Source organism: Ascaphus truei, chromosome 14, assembly GCF_040206685.1.
Source record: "Ascaphus truei isolate aAscTru1 chromosome 14, aAscTru1.hap1, whole genome shotgun sequence".
NCBI lineage: Eukaryota > Metazoa > Chordata > Amphibia > Anura > Ascaphidae > Ascaphus > Ascaphus truei.
This window is the reverse complement of record NC_134496.1, coordinates 22,635,298-22,655,191: the sequence shown is the minus strand read 5'-3', so window position 1 is coordinate 22,655,191 and position 19,894 is coordinate 22,635,298. Positions and strand designations below refer to the sequence as shown.

General features: G+C 46.6%; 1 protein-coding gene across 1 annotated transcript in view; it reads right to left on the bottom strand.

Moving 5' to 3' along the window:
- Positions 1–19,894, bottom strand: part of LOC142465799 (sodium/hydrogen exchanger 9-like) — a 429,942-nt gene that overhangs the window by 318,157 nt on the left and 91,891 nt on the right. Inside the window, exon 5 of the mRNA XM_075570088.1 lies at positions 6,027–6,115. Within this exon, the coding sequence (XP_075426203.1) occupies positions 6,027–6,115 (89 nt within the window). The remainder of the gene's footprint in view (positions 1–6,026; positions 6,116–19,894) is intronic.

The window sequence follows — 19,894 nt, the reverse complement described above, 5'->3', positions numbered from 1 at the left end:
GTTTGCTGCTCTCCGCGGCGCACGGTGAGGGTGATGGTGCGGCTGGGGATGTTGCGGAGCGTGGGGATTTGGGTGAGGTGGGGAGGGGGGAGAGAGTGAGGGGCACCGGGAGAGGAGGGGGGGGGTGTGTGTGTGTGGAAGGTGAGCTGCGGTCCAACTGACGGGGGAGAGTGATATATATGTGTGTGTGTGTGTGTGTGTTTTTTTATTTTTTTTTGTTTGGCCCGTCACTCTGCCTCAGGCCAATGAGAGGTGCGGGGGCGGGCAGGCCAAGGGACCAATGAGATTGCCGCTAGGGACGCAGACATACAGTGAACTCAGAAATATATAGTAGATGTAAAACGTGAAAAGTTTGTGAATTGATTATGGAATTATTCTCACAATGAAAAGTAGAATTAAACAGGTTAAAATTGCACCCAACGCCTCTAAACATAGAAACAAGTCTGACATTTAATAAAAGTCACTTGATTAGTCATTTCATACGCTTACAGTATTATATCCATTGGAATGAAATGCCAAATGACAGCTCCCGGAAACCATGGCACAAAACAAAATGACTGAGCACCCGTTTCACATGCCAACGATGATACATGCTTAGTGAGTCTAGATCAGGGGTATCCAACGCCAGTCCTCGAGGGCCCCCAATAGGTCGGATTTTAAGGCTGTCCCTGCTTCAGCACAGGTGGCTCAATTAGTGGCTTAGTTGAAGACTCAGCCACTGATTGAGCCACCTGTGCTGAAGCTGGGACTGTTTGAGCCACCTGTGGTGAGTCCAAGAGATATTTTATTGCTAGGCGACAGAAAAAAGTAACGCCAGCCTCATTTCATTTTACTGTTAAAGCATATTTTAGAAAGTATTGTTTAGAAAGTAACTAAATAAGCCTGGTCGTTTTATGTTATGTAAAAGTAACTGTATAGCAAACAAAAAAAAGAGAACAAGTGGCGTGTTCTAGAAACCGATTTCATTCCCTTCGCTATGAGGAAGGGCAATTTGCTGTTGGGCCTCCTGGCAGGGAAAGGGTTACAAAAAGTATATAGTAATAATTAATGCTACACTGCATAAGATGTTTATTTTATAATCATCCTTCCGACAACAAGCAACACTTTCCAGTGCAATATTTGCCAGTTGTCTGTGTGTGCTCATTTGCATGTCATTTCCCAGAATCCCTTGCTGCAGTGGAAACATGGAGATCATGGGGAAACGCAGGGTTGCAGACCTGTCTGAGACATGTGAATGCGCTCATATGTGATATTTTTTTTTGTTATACTAGAGAAGATGTGATGTCTTCTTTGCTCAGATCTCACATTTTTTGCCCTTATAGGATAAATACAGCATTAATGAGGCAATCCAAGGCGGCAATTTTTCCCCCTAAAAATATAGGATTGATGCAGGGGGTCTCCGGAGCTGAACCCCTGTTAATTTCAGCTCTGAGGACCTCCTGCTTCCTAAGATACTTACCTGTGAATTAGGTGTCAGTATCTGCTTTGGCTCAGCAAGCAAGGATTTCAGGATATCCCTGTTACAGCACAGGCTCAGTCAGTGTCTCAGTCGAAGACTATCACCTGTGCTGAAGCAGGGATATCCATAAAAACCAGACCTGTTGGTGGCCCTTGAGGACTGAAGTTGTCCACCTCTGGGCTCGATCCACAGATCCATTAAATCAGGGCTCATCATTTGACATTACCTAAAACTGGAACGGACGTTACGTTATCTGAGGTTGGCAGGTATCCTAACATAGTTAATTATGTGTAAAAACCGTGTTACTCCGATCCAGAACCCTGTAACATGTCTAACTCAGGTTGGGAAAGAGAGACAAAAACGTCAGGAAAAAATGCTATGTTAGTTAAATCCCACCTCTGTTGTGTTACATCCACTCTAACCCCACAAAAGCCCTATTTCAGGGCCTGGATGTTAATAACGGCACGTTTAGATACGACCTGTCTAACGTAACGTTAAGTTTGCTCATTAACTTTAACGGACCTTAGTGGATATGTGATGTTGTGAAAGATTCTTAGTTGCATGTCATTGTCACAAACGAATGTTATAGCCAAAGAACATGCTTGATGTTTTAATGTTTCTACACATACTGAGAGAGGATACAAAGACTCTATACCTGTGGTTTTCAATCCTTTTTCTCCCCATGTCATATTGCTCAGCAGCTGAGTCACCCCCATAACAGAACAGTCAGTCACAGGGGGCATAGGACAGAGACAGTCACAGAAAACACACAACACGACAGAACAAATACACCCAGGACTGAGAGACAACAAGTCTCATCTCTCTCCTGTCCATGCTGCTTCCTCCTCTGCTTGACCACACCCCCCAGGCTCGTGACACCACCTCCTGATTGGCTGCTGCTGGATAATATAGCCAATCGGGATGGAGCAAACTGCCCAGCCCACAAACAACTGCCCTGCTTTCTCCCTGCTCTGGGAGATCAGGGAACTTCGGCGGCCCCTTTTGATTCTCTCACGGAACCCTAGTGTGCCGCGGAACCCAAGGGCAGGACACAGAACCCCAGTACATGGCCACGGAACCCCGGTTGGGAAACACAGATCTATACACTGGGATATTAAACACTGTTACTAGAAACAGCCCTTTTTATTATCTAAACCTCTTGCAGCATTAACAATGTTACTAGAAATATCTTCGGTAGCTGTCAAAATATTGCAGGTACTTGGGGGGCAGAGGTGAATGGGACTCCCTAACCACCGACATCACATCGCAATCACATGTTATCTGCCATTCAAGTCAAACGGCAGTTACCGCGGGATCTCGGTGGAATTGGAGGTTAGTGATTTCTGGCAGAAGAGCGACTTTCAAATATACTGAAAACCTACATCCTGTATTTCTTTTTAGCTATGTTTCCTAAAACCTTCAAAAGTGTAACATCACTTGGTGCATCTCCGTTAATTACATGCCATGTGCACTTGTAGAGACATGAAGTGGCAAGAATGGGAACATTAAAATCATAATTACTTCCATCTGGACATCTAGGTTTATTGTGGCGATAGCTAGATTCACTTGTCATGTAGGAAGCAAATCAAACCCCTGCTTGTTGCACAAATAGTCATTTCCACTCAAGATAAATAACTCCACAGCATAAAAACCAATCGCTTGGGCTTAAATACTGCATACAGCTGCTCTAGAGTTTCCATATTTAACTAGATAAGACAAATCAAGTTTAGGTTTATGGATCAACAGTGGTTATATTGTAGATGGTATGGTCTTTGTAGTTTATTTCCCCCAAAAAGCCTTTTTTATAAGATTTATATAAAATTAAAAAAAACAGTTATGGAAATAAAAATCCATAAAACAATTTACATGACAATTTCTCTTTATGCCCAGGTTATACTGTGCCACAAACAGAAAGGGGTTGAGGAGGACCCTCCTGGAAGATCTGGATTGCCCAGGAAGAGTATGTATTTAGTAAGATCTTCATGTTCTGTTGTCCCCCTCCTAATTTTGCCCATGCCTTAATAGGATCACTACACAATATATTATTAGATATATAGTCTGGGTCGGAGTTCAAGTTTTTTTTTTATATGTGCTACGAAAGAAAGGTTCATCAGGTAAATCAGTTTGGCTAAAGTTCTTAAATAACAAATCTGGAGGCGTCCATTAGCTAATCCCCAATATTTTTACTGAGACAGGCCCAGCTGAAGCACTCAATGTTTGGGAATTTCACCCCCACGTTTCCCCCATTTCCTTGGAGTTTATCCAGGTTACTTCCTTTGTAAGGCAGAAAATATAATCAAAAGGTACAGGTAAATAAAATGTGAATGCGGGTATTTCCCATGCGAATACCTCCTGTTTTAAAAGTGCCATTGTGTACTGGAAAAGGAGGGGCGTAAGATAACCCCCTCCTAAACATGGACAAGTTGATGCATCATATTCTGTTCCCCATTAGGCTACGCTTATAGTGCCGGCGACAGCAAAGCGACGGTCAGGCGACGGTCGCTGGAAAATCAAATAGAGATGACTTCCGTGACGAATCCGTCGCGCCGCGCTTACTATAAGCGCACACGATGGCGGCAATGCATTTGGTTTGCCGCGATGTCGCTGTCGCCATCACTATAAGCGCAGCCTTACACAGACATGCACACATCTCATCACACATCCAGTTACTCACATACAAGGGGAAGAGAACACGCCGTGACAAAGGCTGAATACAGCACTAGCCGGAGGGATAGAGATGCAGCGCCCGTTATCCGACCATTCTTGACTTGGTTTTTCGAGATCTCCCCGAAATCCTTTCAAAATTTGCCGCGGCAGACTAATGGCCCATCGGAATAACACAGCAGGGGTCTACCTCTCTGTAAGAGACACGCAGTAAGAGTTTTATTTAATTTTAAATACTACGGTATTGTAGCAGGGGGTCTCCGGAGCTGAACCGCATTGATTTCAGGTCCGGGGACACCCTACATCCTGAGTAACAGGCCCCGTTATGGGGTGCCGGTATCCCCGCCATTTAAAAATCCTGTGGGTCACGTGTCCGTGGGATCTAAACAAAGCAGAGGGATACCGGCACCCCATAACGGGGCCTTTATCTCGGGAAGTAGGGGACCCCGAGGCTGAAATCAACTTTGTTCAGCTCAGAAGACCCCCTGCTCCTGCACACTAGTATCAACCCCCCCCCCAAAGAAAAAATCATTACCTTAGCGCATCGGTGCGCAAACTGGGGGGCACAAGATTGTTCAGGGGGGGGGGGCGCGGCGGTTGCAGAGGCCCCACGCTCTTCCCCCAAGGCATTTAAATGAATGCCGGGGGATCACGTGAAGCCTCTTCAACTTCACTTACCTTCTCTTCGGCATCATGTGATATCACGTTGGCATGGCAACGTGACATCACGTGACCCCGTGGCATCATTTGACGCCGAAGAGGAGGTAAGGGGGGGGGGGGCGCGAGCAGGGAGGGAAGCAGGAAGATTGCGCACCGCTGCCTTAGCGGATAGCTGCTATGGTAATGAAGCTGCGTACATTTTATTTTTATTCATAGTGTGCGTGAGCAGAGGGTCTCCTGAGCTGAACAAAGTTGATTTCAGTCTCGGGGACCCCCTACTTCCTGAGATACAGGCCCCGGTATGGGGTGCCGGTATCTCTCTGCTTTGTGTAGATCCCACGGTCACGTGACCCACAGGATTGTAACATGGGGATACCGGCACCCCATAACGGGGCCTGTATCTCAGGAAGTACGGGGTCCCCGGACCTGAAATCAATGCGGTTCAGCTCCAGAGACCCCCTGCTACAATACTGTAGTATTAAAATTAAATAAAAACCCCCGCGATCGCCTGTTAGAGGCGCGCAGGTAGAGTGACTGATTCAGCCTATCTCGTACTGCGCGTCTCTTACAGACTGGTAGACCCCGGTAGGATTCACAATGCAGGGACCCCCGCTGTGTTAATACGATGGGCCATTAGTCTGCAGCGGACCTTCTTGGACCACCACGCACTAAAGTGCGTGATTCAACCCGGTAAATGATCGGAACGCGGCTGCTGCATCTGTATGGTTCAGAAGCAGAGTGTAGATTGGTTTTACATTAAATCAATAACAGAGTATTATTTTATTTCCCATTGGCGTGCTGTGTAGCACTACGAAGAATCCATAGTCAAGCGCTTTCACATTTTGTTCCCACTCAGAAAAAAATGTAATTACACAATCATCGCACTGCGTTGCTGACCCTTCCGGCAGCGACGGGGTTGCCAGGCGGAAAGCACAACGCTCTACGGGATTAGTGGGGGGATAACTAGGCCAGGTGGGGGGCAACTCCAGTCCACAAGCAACACCAACAGGTCAGGTTTCAGGATATCCTTGCTTCAGCACAGGTGGCTCAATCAGTGACTCAGTCGAAGACTGAGACACTGATTGAGCCACCTGTGCTGAAGCTGGGACGGATTGAGCCAGGGATATCCTGAAAACCCGACCTGTTGGTGGCCGTTGAGGACTGGAGTTGGCCACCCTGTTCTAGACAGTTCTATCATTGTGAAGAAATCCGTGCCACGATGCGCGCTGTGTCGCCATCCTACCTGTTTGGTTCTCAGCCTGGAATCCTCGGACAGGTTGTTGTAGGTATAATGAGCCTGCGTCACTCCACAAAACAGAACTGCGACAATTCCTGCAAAAGCAAGGTTCCCAAAATCAGGGGATACACATACACCAAGCAAGGCAATGTCACAGATACAGTGTTACTGATAGGATGCAGCGAGAGGTTTGTAGGAACCATTCATGCGCTTTTCTATTATTATTATTTTAACACAGGATTGAAGCAGGGGGGTCTCCAGAGCGGAACCCCCTTAATTTCAGCTTAGGGGACTCCCTGCTTCCTGACATACAGACCTTCAAAGGGGGCGCCGGTATCTCAGGAAAGTTTCAATCTCTTGCGTCACGCGGGCCAATAGGAAGCCGCACCTGATGACGTCACAGCTTCCTATTGGCCCACAGGGCGCGGGAGTTTTGAAACTCTGCCGTTACGTGATCCCTGCTAGTTGAGCAGAATGGCTACCGGCGCCCCCTATGGAGGTATCTCTGGAAGCAAGGGGTCCCCGAAGCTGAAATTAATGGGGTTCAGCTCCGGAGACCCATTGCTTCAATCCAATGTTACAAATAAAATAAAAGGGAAAAGAAACCAGCATGGGTTGCCGCTTTAAAACACCAGCAGCAGTTAAACGGCCATACTCATCATGGGCGCCAAAGGTGCCAGCTACTTTTACAAATGTAAGAGTGCACAATTAATCGTTACAGTGCCGAGGGTCCTGCGGACCCAGAGTATCACCGGATCCCCCCAAACTTCCTGAGTCTTGTGATCACTCCTGGAACAATCACATGGTGCAAATGGTGGGCGGATGCCGGAAACATGAGTGGGGAGAGCCGCTTCCATTTGAACTGAGCTTGCAGCTCCATTAAACGGTCGGCCTGATCTGCCCCCAGGTACGTCATAAGGGCGCTCTATAGGTTACAGTCTGATGTCATGATACACACTGGTGTTAAATGCCCTGCTGTAACTCCATGATGGGGATGTTTCCGGCACGACCAATGGAAATGGTACCGAATGGTGGAAACTTGGTGAAATGGTAACAAGTGGTAAAAACTGGATTGTACAAATTAATATTCTCTAGGAAGCCAACTATTAGTGGATAGGGAACAGAAGCCACATTTCATATAATATAAACTACTGTATATATAATACAAAAATCTGTAAACAAAATGTGAATGGGAAACCAAACAGCACTCAATATAACCTCGGGTGACTAGGAAAACAGATGGACTAATTAAAACTAGCGGGAGGCAAGATGAAGGATGTGGGGGAAAAGGACGGACTACCCCACGGTATAAATATAGTTACACAGTATATGAGGTTGAAAAAAGACATCCATCCATCAAGTTCAACCTATGCTAAATTTATATGACAGATACTTTATGCTATATCCGTACTTACAGTATATTGATCCAGAGGAAGGCAAACAAAAACCCCAGTGACATATTATCCAATGATATCTCATAAGGGGAAAAATACATTCCTTCCTGACTCCGAGTATTGGCAATCAGATTACTCCCTGGATCAACATCCTTCCCATGTTACTTATTTGGTATATCCCTGTATACCTTTCCTTTCTAAAAAAAATGTCCAACCTTTTTTTGAACAAATCTATTGCATCTGCCATCACAGTCTTCATGGGTAATGAATTCCACATTGTAACTGCCCTTACTGTAAAGAACCCTTTCCTTTGCTGCTGGTGAAATCTCCTTTCCTCCAACCTTAAGGGATGGCCCGAGTCCTTAGTACTGCCCTTGGGATGAATAGTTCTTTTGAAAGCCCCTTGTACTGTCCCTGAATATATGTGTATGTAGTTATCATATCCCCTCTTAGACGCCTCTTTTCTAATGTAAATAAATCTAATTTAGCTAGCCTCTCCTCATACGTTAGATTGTCTATCCCCTTTATTAATTTGGTGGCTCTTCTCTGCACTCTCTCTAGTTCCATAATTTCCATAATGTATTTTCTTAGGAGTGGTGCCCAAAATTGTACTCCATATTCAAGGTGTGGCCTTACTAATGCATTGTAAAGGGGCATAATGATGTTTACTTCCCTTCCATCTATTGCCCGTTTAATGCAAGATAAGATATTGTTTGCCTTTGCAGCTACTGCATGACTTTGGGCATTATTGCTAAGCCTGCTGTCTACAAGCACTCCTAAATCCTTTTCCATCAAGGATTACCCCAATTTATCCCCATTTAATATGTAATTCGCCTTTTTATTCTTGCATCGCAAATGCATAACCTTACATTTATCTGTATTAAACCTCATCTGCCATTTACCTGCCCACGTTTCCAGTTTCTCCAAGTCCTCCTGGAGAAAAATTACATCCTGCTCTGATTCTATTACCTTACACAATTTAGTATCATCAGCAAAGATGGAGACTTTGCTCTTGATGCCAACCTCAACGTAATTAATAAACAAGTTAAAAAGCAGGGGACCCAGTACCGATCCTTAAGGTACTCCACTCACGTCCTTAGCCAAACCTGAAAAAGTTCCATCTATGGCAACCCTCTGGTGTCTATCCTTTAACCAGTTTTCAATCCAGGTGAATATATTTTTACTGAGTCCAATTTTCTTTATTTTGTACAGAAACCTCTTGTGTGGAACCGTATCAAAAGCCTTTGCAAAATCTATTTTGGAAAGCCCAGTTTCAATTTCTGAGTTGGTCCTTCGGAACATCTTTGCCCTCCTACTGTCACCGTACGTCCTTCCTACCTACCAATTTGACTGTAAGCTCTTCGAAGTAGGGACTCCTCTTCCTAAATGTTAATTTTTAAGTCTGAAGCACTTATTCCCATGATCAGTTATTTGTATTATTTGTTATCTATATGAATTGCCACGTGTATTACTGCTGTGAAGCGCTATGTACATTAATGGTGCTATATAAATAAAGACAGACAATACACCTATCATGAGACTATGATACCGCCATGAAAATGGCCAACTGATGTTGTATAACATGGTCTTTGGAGCCCAAGTCTCCTCTTCATCTATCACAGGGGCGGCCAACTCCTGTCCTCAAGGGCCACCAACAGGTCAGGTTTTAAGGATATCCCTGCTTCAGCACATGTGGCTCAGTCGAAGACCTTCACCTGTGCTGAAGCAGGGATAGCCTTCACCTGTGCTGAAGGAGCGATATCATTAAAACCTGACCTGACTTTAGGACTAGAGTTGGCCACCCCTTCTCTATCACATCTGCGTGTCATGTCATGCTGATCTAAAAAATGGAACCACAACCTGCACAAAGTTATTATCCGTTCGACTTCATAGAGAAACAGATGAAAATACAGAATCCTTGTAATTTCAGAGGGAAAGCCAGGAGTGTAGCATTGACAACTAAAAAAAACGATTGAATGGCTGATCCCTCGCCAACCTGTCTGCTGGGGGAGTATGGGTGGGAATATGTATCCCAGCACTTGTGATGTAGTGTGCCAATGAACCAACAAACGTCCTAAGAACTACATCTAATTAAGTATTTTTTAAAGATCATTAACTTCACACAGCTGTGAAAGAGCTATTGACAGCACAGGGAATCATAATGTTTGCCTACAATATCACACTGCTGGGATTCATATTTTTTGGAGTGCCTTACAATGAGGAAATTAAGGAGCCGTTACTTTAGGATTTTATCTTACGTAATGATGTCTGGCACATATTAACTAATTTACTGCTGGTGAGAAATAATGACCGTTGAATTGGTGAAAGCTTCAGCAGTCACAGGGTTAAAAAATATATTTCATGTACCAAAAAATGTAAAAAATAGCTCCGTGAGTAAAGACACTGACACGGAGTGTGAAGCAGGAGAACCTGGTTCAATTCCCGGTGTCAGCTCCTTGTGACCTTGGGCAAATCACTTTATGTCCCTGTGCCTCAGGCACCAAAACCAGATAATAAACTCATCTGGGAAGAGACTGTGTCTAACAATCCTATGTGCTGCGTACCATGCCCTGTCCTGTAATTGACTACCATTTGGAAAAAAGCACTATTTGAAATAAAGTTATTATTATTGAAGGGAAACTTCTTTGCTGGCACCTACAGGGTTTTCATGGGGAAAAAATCCTTGTCCTGTAGCGAAAAACCGTAACGCAGTTGACGTCACAGAACTAATGGGCCCGTCGTGCTCGCGCATGCGCAAAAAACAAGCTTTGTAGCCCGTACGGAGCTTACACTAAACGCATGCGCACAAGAAGGGGTTGTGGGCTGCATGAGCACCACGGCCCTCTACGCATGCGCAACACGTAAACCGGACCGAGGGGCAGAAGAGGAGCCGGGGAACACTGGGCAGGGATATAAAGGAGCAAGAAGGTAGGGACCGAGCCCCAGGGTTGTGAAAGAGCCGCGTCCCCCGAGGCTGAAACAGACACACACACAGTGACACACACACACACACACACACAAGGAAGTCACAGTTAGTATAAATATAGAAATGCAAATAGCTAAAACAGGGGGTTTGTGCAGAGCACACGCGTTCTAAGTCACACTTCTTTGCGTTTTGTCACTTAAATTGTGTTTTGATTTTTAATTAAAAAGACCATCATCACAAATACAATTTCTGTGACAAAAGACAAAGACGTTTCACTTAAAATGCACGTGCTCGGCACACACACCCTTTTTTATTAGAATAGGTCAGTGGTTTTCAACCTTTTTTTGGTTAGGGAACCCCAGAATTCGATTTTGACATTCTAGGGAACCCCAACCCTTGCCCCCTGTCTCTCGCCCTCCCCGTTGCCCCGTCTATCTCCCCCCTTTGCTCCCTCTCCCCCTTGCGCGCGTGCACACTCTCCCATTTACACCCCCACAACCACACCAACTTACAATCACCCAACACACACACACACACCGGACCAGTTCAGGAGTGAAGCTCTTGGAATGTGTCCCCCCCCATCTCCCCCCTTCCCTGTGAGAATGCGCACCGACCGACCGGAGCAGGCAGAGAGAAGGATAGCAGTGAGCTGCCTGCTGCTGAGCTCGGGAGATGCTGGGTCACTACTATGCAGGGGTGCAGCCATGTCCCCGATCCTGGGACAGCTGGGAGAGTTGTCACGGCTCTCCCCACCTGGCGGCCGTGGAACCCCGGAGGGGAAAACCATTGCAATAGGGTGAGCATATGTTTACACGTAAAGAAAACCCGCACTGCTGGTGTTAACCTCAGTGAGGTGCTGACTGGATGGAGACGTGATAGTATCAAATGGAAGAAAAAGAACCCAGTCTTGTAGCACTCATTCACAACAAATGTATAATAATAAATTTAAAATACTTTATTAATAACTATGAATAAAAAATAGGGTGTTAAAACGTAATTAAATACTATATTGAACAGCACGTGACTGTATCCGTTAGTAACCCACCCTGGTCTAGGTGGGTAGATATGGTGTGATCCCTGATAGATACTCGGGATCAGATGCTAAAAGTTATAGCTACCTAAAATATAGGAGAGGAGTCAAAGAGAGCCCACCGAAAGGACTGTCTCTATGTGAGTGTATCTAGGCGTGTAATCAGTCCCTGGGCCCAGTGGGTGCATTCCCACAGGCCATAGTTGAAATTCACTCCCCCTGGTAGAAATCAGGGGAGGGTCCCATAGACTAAGCGGTTGACTCAGCACAGGGGCTGAGTTAGTCACTGTCCATCCCGGCGCAGCCATAGCTTTCGCGCCATGCCCCCCATCAGGGCGGGGCTCTGCTGTTCGCGCCATTCCCGGCCAGCTCTTTGCAAGTCCTGCATCAGCCATTTTTTCGGCGACTGGCCCATGCGGTTTCCCTAGCAAGCGGGAACCGCCATTTTGTTTGACTTTTAAGCCCAAAAAGTCCATTTGTTTGTTTTCCTCACGGGGTTCTCCCCCAATTATTACAATTTCCTCACACTCTTCAAGGGTGGCCCCTCGCTGTCCCAGACAGGATAAAAACGGGGCAGCCACGGCCTTCGCTCCGCTCCAGAGCAGACTGGTCAATGATAACTCGGCAACAGTTTGCTCTTCAGTGGGTTGCACGCCACGGGTGCCCTCCCCATCAGCCTCTGGTCGCCATTTTGGGTTCTCCGCACCACGCGGATCCTCCATTCTTTGGGTTGTCTCACTCTCGTACCAATTATCGTACATGGGGCTCCACTCTGCGGGGCAGCCACCACACCGGCACAATAAAGATTAGCTTCAGATGCACCACCACATGTGTACCTTATCTAGGTGTGACCCAGTGTTGCACTACCTCAGGCTAGGCTCACTCTCTCAGTGTCTGCTGTGACTCCTTCCTCCCAGTCTGTGCTCCCTACGGTGAGTGTCTGGAATGGGCTAGGTACTCTGGCTCTGCCATGCAGTACTTGGGGCGTCTACCTGTCTTGGTCAGCCTAGCGCAGACCCTCTCCAGGATTCCTGACCATGTTAACAGGCTATCCCTTCTGGCATCCTACCAACTAACACTGCCTCAAGGTGACTCGGTCAGCTATAGCCCGGCTCCAAACCCCTCACTCCTTTCAGGCCCCTAGGTTGTCCCTGCGAACTGACAATATCCCGTCAGCCCCCTGACCACCCCTAGGTCCGTCCCTACGCAGCACAGAGTGCCAGCAGACTCTCTCCCTGTTTCCCAGTGTGCCTAGCTAGAGCCTGTCCTGATGACAGATCTGATCTCAGCAGCTCGCCTCCAAATGTAACGGGTTTTCTGGCCCGGCCTGACCCACCCAATCTCACATTGGCCCCTGTGGTCTAACCGGTCCCCATTACAGTATGGTAGTGTCTGATGGTGCACCTGTTGGCTACAGGACTCCTGAGTCTCCCGCATGATGGTGTGTGGGGAGGACCCGTCCCGACAGGCAGCTGAGGTAGTGTGCTGAGTCTCACCTAGTTCCAGTGCAGCGCCTCCACCTCATCAGGGTCCCTGCGTCCGCAAGGGGATGATCCTGTTGAGGAACTTCTCCGTGGTGCAACCTCCTGTGTAATCATTGGACTCTCACACACAGGGGTTTCTCTGATCAGCTCCATCTTTATTGTACTGGTGGGCATAGCTGCCCTCCACAATGGGGTGTATTTAGCCGATCATCTCGCCGTGCTCCCCTTTGATAGGTATGTCACCTAGATGAGGGATTCACTGCTCTGTGCCAGGTCCCTGGACACAGACTCCTATATCAGCTACTATAACATAATCGTCCACTAGTCTCTGAACTCTGCAAACACCTTGCAGGAACTTGAACTCCTTCCTCAACGGTACTAGCCTTGAACTAGAACTTTCCAGCAACTGTACTCGCCTTGAACTAACTATTTGACACAGTGCTGTGCCTTATGTAACTTCTGAGGCTGACACACCTCTGACATCACTAACCATGTAGTCAGAGCATGTGACCAGTCCCATCCATACACAGGGCACCCCACCAGGGTGTGAGGGAAAACCTCCATGATTACTGCTGGCATGCCCACACTTACCAGGCCTTGCTGCCAGCAGGAGAGATGACTGTAGGCATTTTACATGACCGCTACATAAGAAAACGTTTAAAGCAAATGTTCTGCTTTATATAAAAGTTCATAACTATTCCTGATAACGAACCACTGAAGCCTAACAAGTTGAGTCGTTTAATAAATGAATGTGCTTGGACGTGCATGTTAACGTTGGTGATCCTGTTTCCCAGGTTAGTAATTCTGGAGCTTCCCTTGTTATTTTTTACTTGCATGCACAGCCAACTCGAATGGTGTTATACAGTAAAATAGATCAGATCTGACGTCAACCACTTTAAAGAGGCCTGAGCTTTAACAATACATTATAATATTTGTGGCTATGTATGAATCAGACTAATATAACACCATGCCTTGTGTCCGTTATTTATCTCTGTGTGCTTCAGCACCAAGTTTCATACATTTGCTGCATGTTTTAAGCCAGGTCAAAATCAGCTCTAGTAGTATATTATATATATATATATATATATATATATATACATACATACACATATACACCCCCCCCCCTCCCTCCCCCTCTGCTGTCTTCACTTCACCTCAGACTCTCTTAGGCTGCGTCCATAGACACTGCAGCCGTGCGGAGGCTGAGGGAAAGCGGGTGCTTTCGGGGGCGTGTCTATGGGTGGGCCAGTGATGTCACAGAGCTGGTTCGCCCTCATTGGGCGAACCGCTCACGTGACCGCCCTATCGCGCTAGAAATCAATTTTGACTGATTTCACGCGCCCCCTCCCGCTTCCGCGCGCACTCTGTATAGACGAGATCACTGCCTTTAGGCAGTCTGATCGCTCAGCGTGCGGACGTGTCCGCGCGGTCTACCCCTGTATGGACGCAGCCTTAGAAATAACACTGGAGTCGCAGAGAAGGCGGAAGCGGAAGGCTTTTAGCCGTTTGCTGCCTTTAGCGGATGTTCCTGATATTACAGCTGCTCTGTTATTGGTCTTGGGTAACATATTGCAATGTATAATGAAGCCTTTCCATCTTCACACATAACCTGCTCTCACAGTTCTATCCCGCACAATCCCCCCGACTTCTTCCACAACGCCAACTTCTTCAATTAACAAGCAGTTATCCAAAACACACCAACCTTCTTATCCCCCTGTACCTTATGTTTCCACTTACCGGTCCTTATAGATTGTAAGCTCCTTGGGGCAGGAGCCTCCCTACCTACTGTGTCAATGTATGTTATTTTATTGTTTTCGTCCTACAACTGTTCTGTGCAATACGATGGCACTTCATATATAAATTATAATAAATATATATCTCACACGCCAGCCTCGGTTGCCTCTCGGCGATTGCCGATAGTTTGCACCGCAGTGTGAAGCCAGGCGTCCTCCAACTCGGTGCGTTATATGCGGTGAGGAGCTTGTGGATTCGGCCCGCATTCTGGCATCCTGTGGTGACGCTCCGGAGTGCCTGTGTATCAACTGGGACATTGGCAGCACATTTGATCGGGGACTTTCGCTCTATTGGTGACCTGAACTGCTGTATACCCTCCCCGGTGACGTCACAACAACGATTGAGATTTTATCTCGCATATGCTCCTTTAATCTGTCCTCTTTTGACAAGAGGTCCAAGAGTTTTTTATTTTGTTTTATTAAATGTACTCATACAGTATCACGCTATGGAGCTTGCGCTTCTTTTTCTGCTAGGTATTTTAGATGTGGCAACATCATTCCTGAAACAGCAGTTTGCTCCTATCAAGATTCACCACTATTGTCTGGCATTGGACTTTATCTCCTCATTTCAAGTATCGGTTGGATCAATCATTTATTGATTATGTGCATATACATTTGTATATGTGTAGCTATTGATTATTAGAAGGGTATCCGTTTTATGGTTCAGAACATATAGTTACTGTTGATACAAACACAGTATAATTTGGTATACTAGTTATATGACCCCCTAACATGCACCTTACACAGATATAGGTGCACTTTATAGCGTTACTTTATTGTTTCTGTTTGTCTATACACACACGTGTGTGTGTGTGTGTGTGTGTGTGTGTGTGTGTGTGTGTGTGTGTGTGTGTGTGTGTGTGTGTATGTATGTATGTATATATATATATATATATATATATATATATATATATATATATATATACACACACATATATATACATACATACTTGAAAACGAGAGGTAACTCTCAATGCATTACTTCCTGGTAAAACATTTTCATAAATAAAATAAACACACACACACGGTAATCCCTACTCCTGCTCTTCTGTCTAACCACAACACATTCTGTTTGTAAATGTTACTGTGAGCCGCTAAAATCAGCACAAATTACTTTCAAAAACTTCTAGATTTTCTTTATGACTTTCAACATCATGTTAAAGCAAATACACCCAATCTGTAAGTCTGACAGCGAGCTGGGTTCTGGCTATATTTTAGCAGATGCATTCTGTTTGTATATTATTTAATTTCACTAACCGTAAAAAAGGACTGTTTTTATTTTTTAAGAGGCTGACGGTTTTGTCTTCGCATCATACGTACACTCTCACCGCACGAGGTGTCGCTAAGCATCACTAAAAGCATAGAAGCAACCCACATGCAAAGTAGAACTACAGCTCATAGCTCAACGCACAGTGTGATAATGAGTTATTCAGACTTTTAGGAGAGCAGATGTTAAATTGCAGCCTTGCTGCCATAAACAAGCAGGGAGTTGACACATCAGCTGGGCATGCTTTGTGGATTATGAGGTTTGAGGATTATCGGAGGTCTCTTTAAATATGAAATACTTCGAATATAACGAGATAAGTGGGCCATCTTTACCATTAGAGTTCATTTAGCAAGCTTTACATGTCTCTCAGGGGCTTTCTGGTCATTACTGCAGTTGATGACATCATGTGCCAAGTACGCTACTGTCTTCCCATGTAGCTTTCTCCAGCTGGCTAATTTACAAGCCTTTTGCCGGTCTTAAAATCATGTGTCCCAAACTGGTCTTTCTGAAGCCCATCAGCTTGAGGCAAACTAGACACATAATGCAGTCTGCCTACTACAATTCCATCCAAGGTTGTTCCCTGGTCTATAGATACGAGAACATTCATCTATTATGCATTGTTGGGGTGATTAAGGTGATAACCACAAACCTTTGCATATGTGGATCATATAGCCAATGCTTTAATTATGAAGGTGAATAAAAAGCCTTACTTTTTAATGAGTCATTAACTCACCGTACTTTGATATTTTCTAAGTGCTTTCAAGGTGAATTTACTATTACGACACAGCACTCCGCAGGGCAGGGGTGGCCGACCCCAGTCCAACAGGTCAGGTTTTCAAGATATCCCTGATTCAGTACAGGTAGCCGTCACGCTGTACTCACCACAAACAAGGCGGGACCATGGTGCTGAGGTGGGAAAGGATATTACGCCACCCACAGCCACGGGGGCTCGTCTGGAGTGTAGAGTAAGTCGGAATAGCCGGGTCGGGGTTGGAGAGGTACGGGTCGTCGTTATACTTGCCGGGGTCACAGGAGGAGAGGTATGGAACGTTGCAGGTATTATTAGCCAGCTCCGGGACTGGAGAGAGCAGAGTCGTCGTGGTCCAAATAGCCGAGGTCAGGGTAAGAGAGAGCAGAAGGGTCGTTTGTCTGGAAGCCGAGGTCAGGTTTGGAGAAAAGCGGGTGGTCGTGGAAAGCCAGGTCGGTACACAGGAAGATAAGCAGCGAGACAAGACAGGACAAGACGGAGGCAGAGAAGAGGTGAGTTCAACGCAGCAAGAACTATGCTCAGCCAAAGTGCTAGTGGCACAGCTGAGCATATGTAGGTGAGAGCGTCCAATGAGAGAACAGCAGCGTGGAGGTAAGTGTAGAGAGAGGGCTGTGAAAGGAGGCAGAGCAACAAGGCTCAGGTTAGCTCCCTGGGATGGAGCGTGTGTGCTGCGTGTGAGTCCGTGCGAGTTGCGCGTGCCCCCCGTCCTCGCGAAGGGACGGCTTTAAGGGGTTGGAGCGGGTGCACGCGCGCCTGAAGCGCGAAGGCTGCAGGAGGGAATGGCGGAACCCAGGGAGACAGGAGAAGGTGTTGGAAGAGAGGTGGCCACCGGAGCGGGTGAGCGGGGAGTGCGCAGAGGGCGGCGTGACTCCCTGAACCTTACAGTAGCTCAGTCAATGACTGAGACACTGATTGGACCAACTGTGCTGAAGCAGGGATATCCCTAATACCTGGCCTGTTGGTGGCCCTTGAAGACTGAAGGGGTTGGCCACCCTTGCCATAGGAGATTCCTTCCCCCACCGGGGTAGCTGACGGTATTGGAAGACGGTAAAAGTGTCATTGCTTTTCAATGGGATGTTATTCTCCCATAAAGCCGCTATTGGTTTTTGTGCCACTTTTTCCCGTGGTTTGCGGTCGGGACACAAAATAAAATCCAATGAAAGCGCACATACCAATAGCGACATATGCGCCGCGACGAACTGCACAGCTTCTGTCTCATGAAGAGATTTGAGATTTTGTTTTTCACAGGCGACGGCCGCATCACGTGATTTGCACGGCCAATCATAGTGCATCTTAAACAAACCCACTGTCTCCTCTGCAGTGGTGCTACACATCGCTTCTGCATGTGCACATGTAGCGTCGCTACGATGACATCACCGGATCGCTCTGCAGTTTCTGCTATAATTGATGCCTATGGCCACGGTGGGCACGCAATGGAGCGTATCGCCGTGCCCGTTTCTGCAGCGATCCGTGGACTTGGTTTTGCGATGGCACGCAGGGGGGATGGGAGGGGTGGGGGGTAAAGACGGCGCTCTTTTTTTGTGCTTCCCCCCTCCAAAAAAAGTTTTTGTCCTCAGCCATTATCATGCATTAATTTATTTTTATTTTTGAAACTATATACTGTACACACTGTGTGTGCTACACTTTTTTAAAGTTTGGATTAAGAAAATATACAAGAAAATACAGGTCGATATTTCTATACTACATTATAAAAAATGGTGAAAACTTTCTAAATACAGTATTTTAATATTGAGATATACTTGTTGAAGTGGGTTTTTTTTTTGAGCGATGTGAGAGATGTGGATACATTTGCATGTATGTATAATATATATATATTACCATGTTAAAAATGGTTATTGAGGCAAAAAGTGACACTGGGTGCTCATTTGCATGTCATTTCCCAGAATCCCTTGCTGCAGTGGAAGTGCTGTATGCTGGGTGATAATGGGGAAAGGCGGGGTTGCAGACCTGCCTAAGACATGCAGATGAGCATACAGCTATATTTGCATATTTGCTTTCCTGTGGAGGGTTTTTGTCACTTTTTTTACTCACCATAACTTAACTCAGTATTATGGTTTGGCCTATCCCATAAGCCTCTCTTGCATTCCCAGTAAAATCAACCCCACACTGATGAGACCCATCAAGGTCGAAACAGCTGTCTGTGGGTGGTTTTCTGGGTATGCACCTTAACCCTGGCTGTGCTCAAAGCTGTGACCATGCAGCAAGCTTAAGCCTATAGGGAACCATGTTAAAAATGGTTATTGAGGCAAAAAGTGACACTGGGTGCTCATTTGCATGTCATTTCCCAGAATCCCTTGCTGCAGTGGAAGTGCTGTATGCTGGGTGATAATGGGGAAAGGCGGGGTTGCAGACCTGCCTAAGACATGCAGATGAGCATACAGCTATATTTGCATATATATATATATATATATATATATATATATATATATATATATATATATATATATATATATATATATATATATATATATATATATATATATATATATATCTACTATATATTTCTGAAAGTGTCCTATGTGTCCGGGTCTGTATGTGTCTCCCTGTGTCCCTCCCCGTGTCCCTAGCGGCAATCTCATTGGACCTTGGGCCAGGCCAATGAGATTGCTCCCTTGGGCCGCCCGCCCCCGCACACCTCTCATTGGCCTGAGGCGGAGTGAAGGACACACACACACACACACACACACACACACACACATCACTATACACACACACACACACACACACACACATCACTATACACACACAACCCCCCCACACACACGGTGTTACATACATTAGCGGGGCTCACAGTGTTAGCAGCACATCTCCCGCTCTCTTCCCCACCGGTCCCGGAGGCTCCGCCTCTTCCTCCGCCTCTCCCTGTTTCCCGCGCTTTCACCCCCCCCCCCCTCTCCACGTGGGAGCTGCCGGACGGGTGAGGGAGCTGCCGGACGAGTGAGGGAGCTGCCGGACGGGTGAGGGTGCTGCCGGACGAGTGAGGGAGCTGCCGGACGGGTGAGGGAGCTGCCGGACGGGTGAGTGAGCGGCCTTCATCTCCCCTCACCCCCCTTCACCTTCCCTCACTCACTTCCCCTCCACCACCCCCCCCCCCGGCGCCGCTACAGTCAGCGGGGGAGCGGAGTGAGCGAGCGAGCGCCAGGGACACAGCGGGGGAGCGGCCACAACACGCTGCCTCCCGCCTCAGATC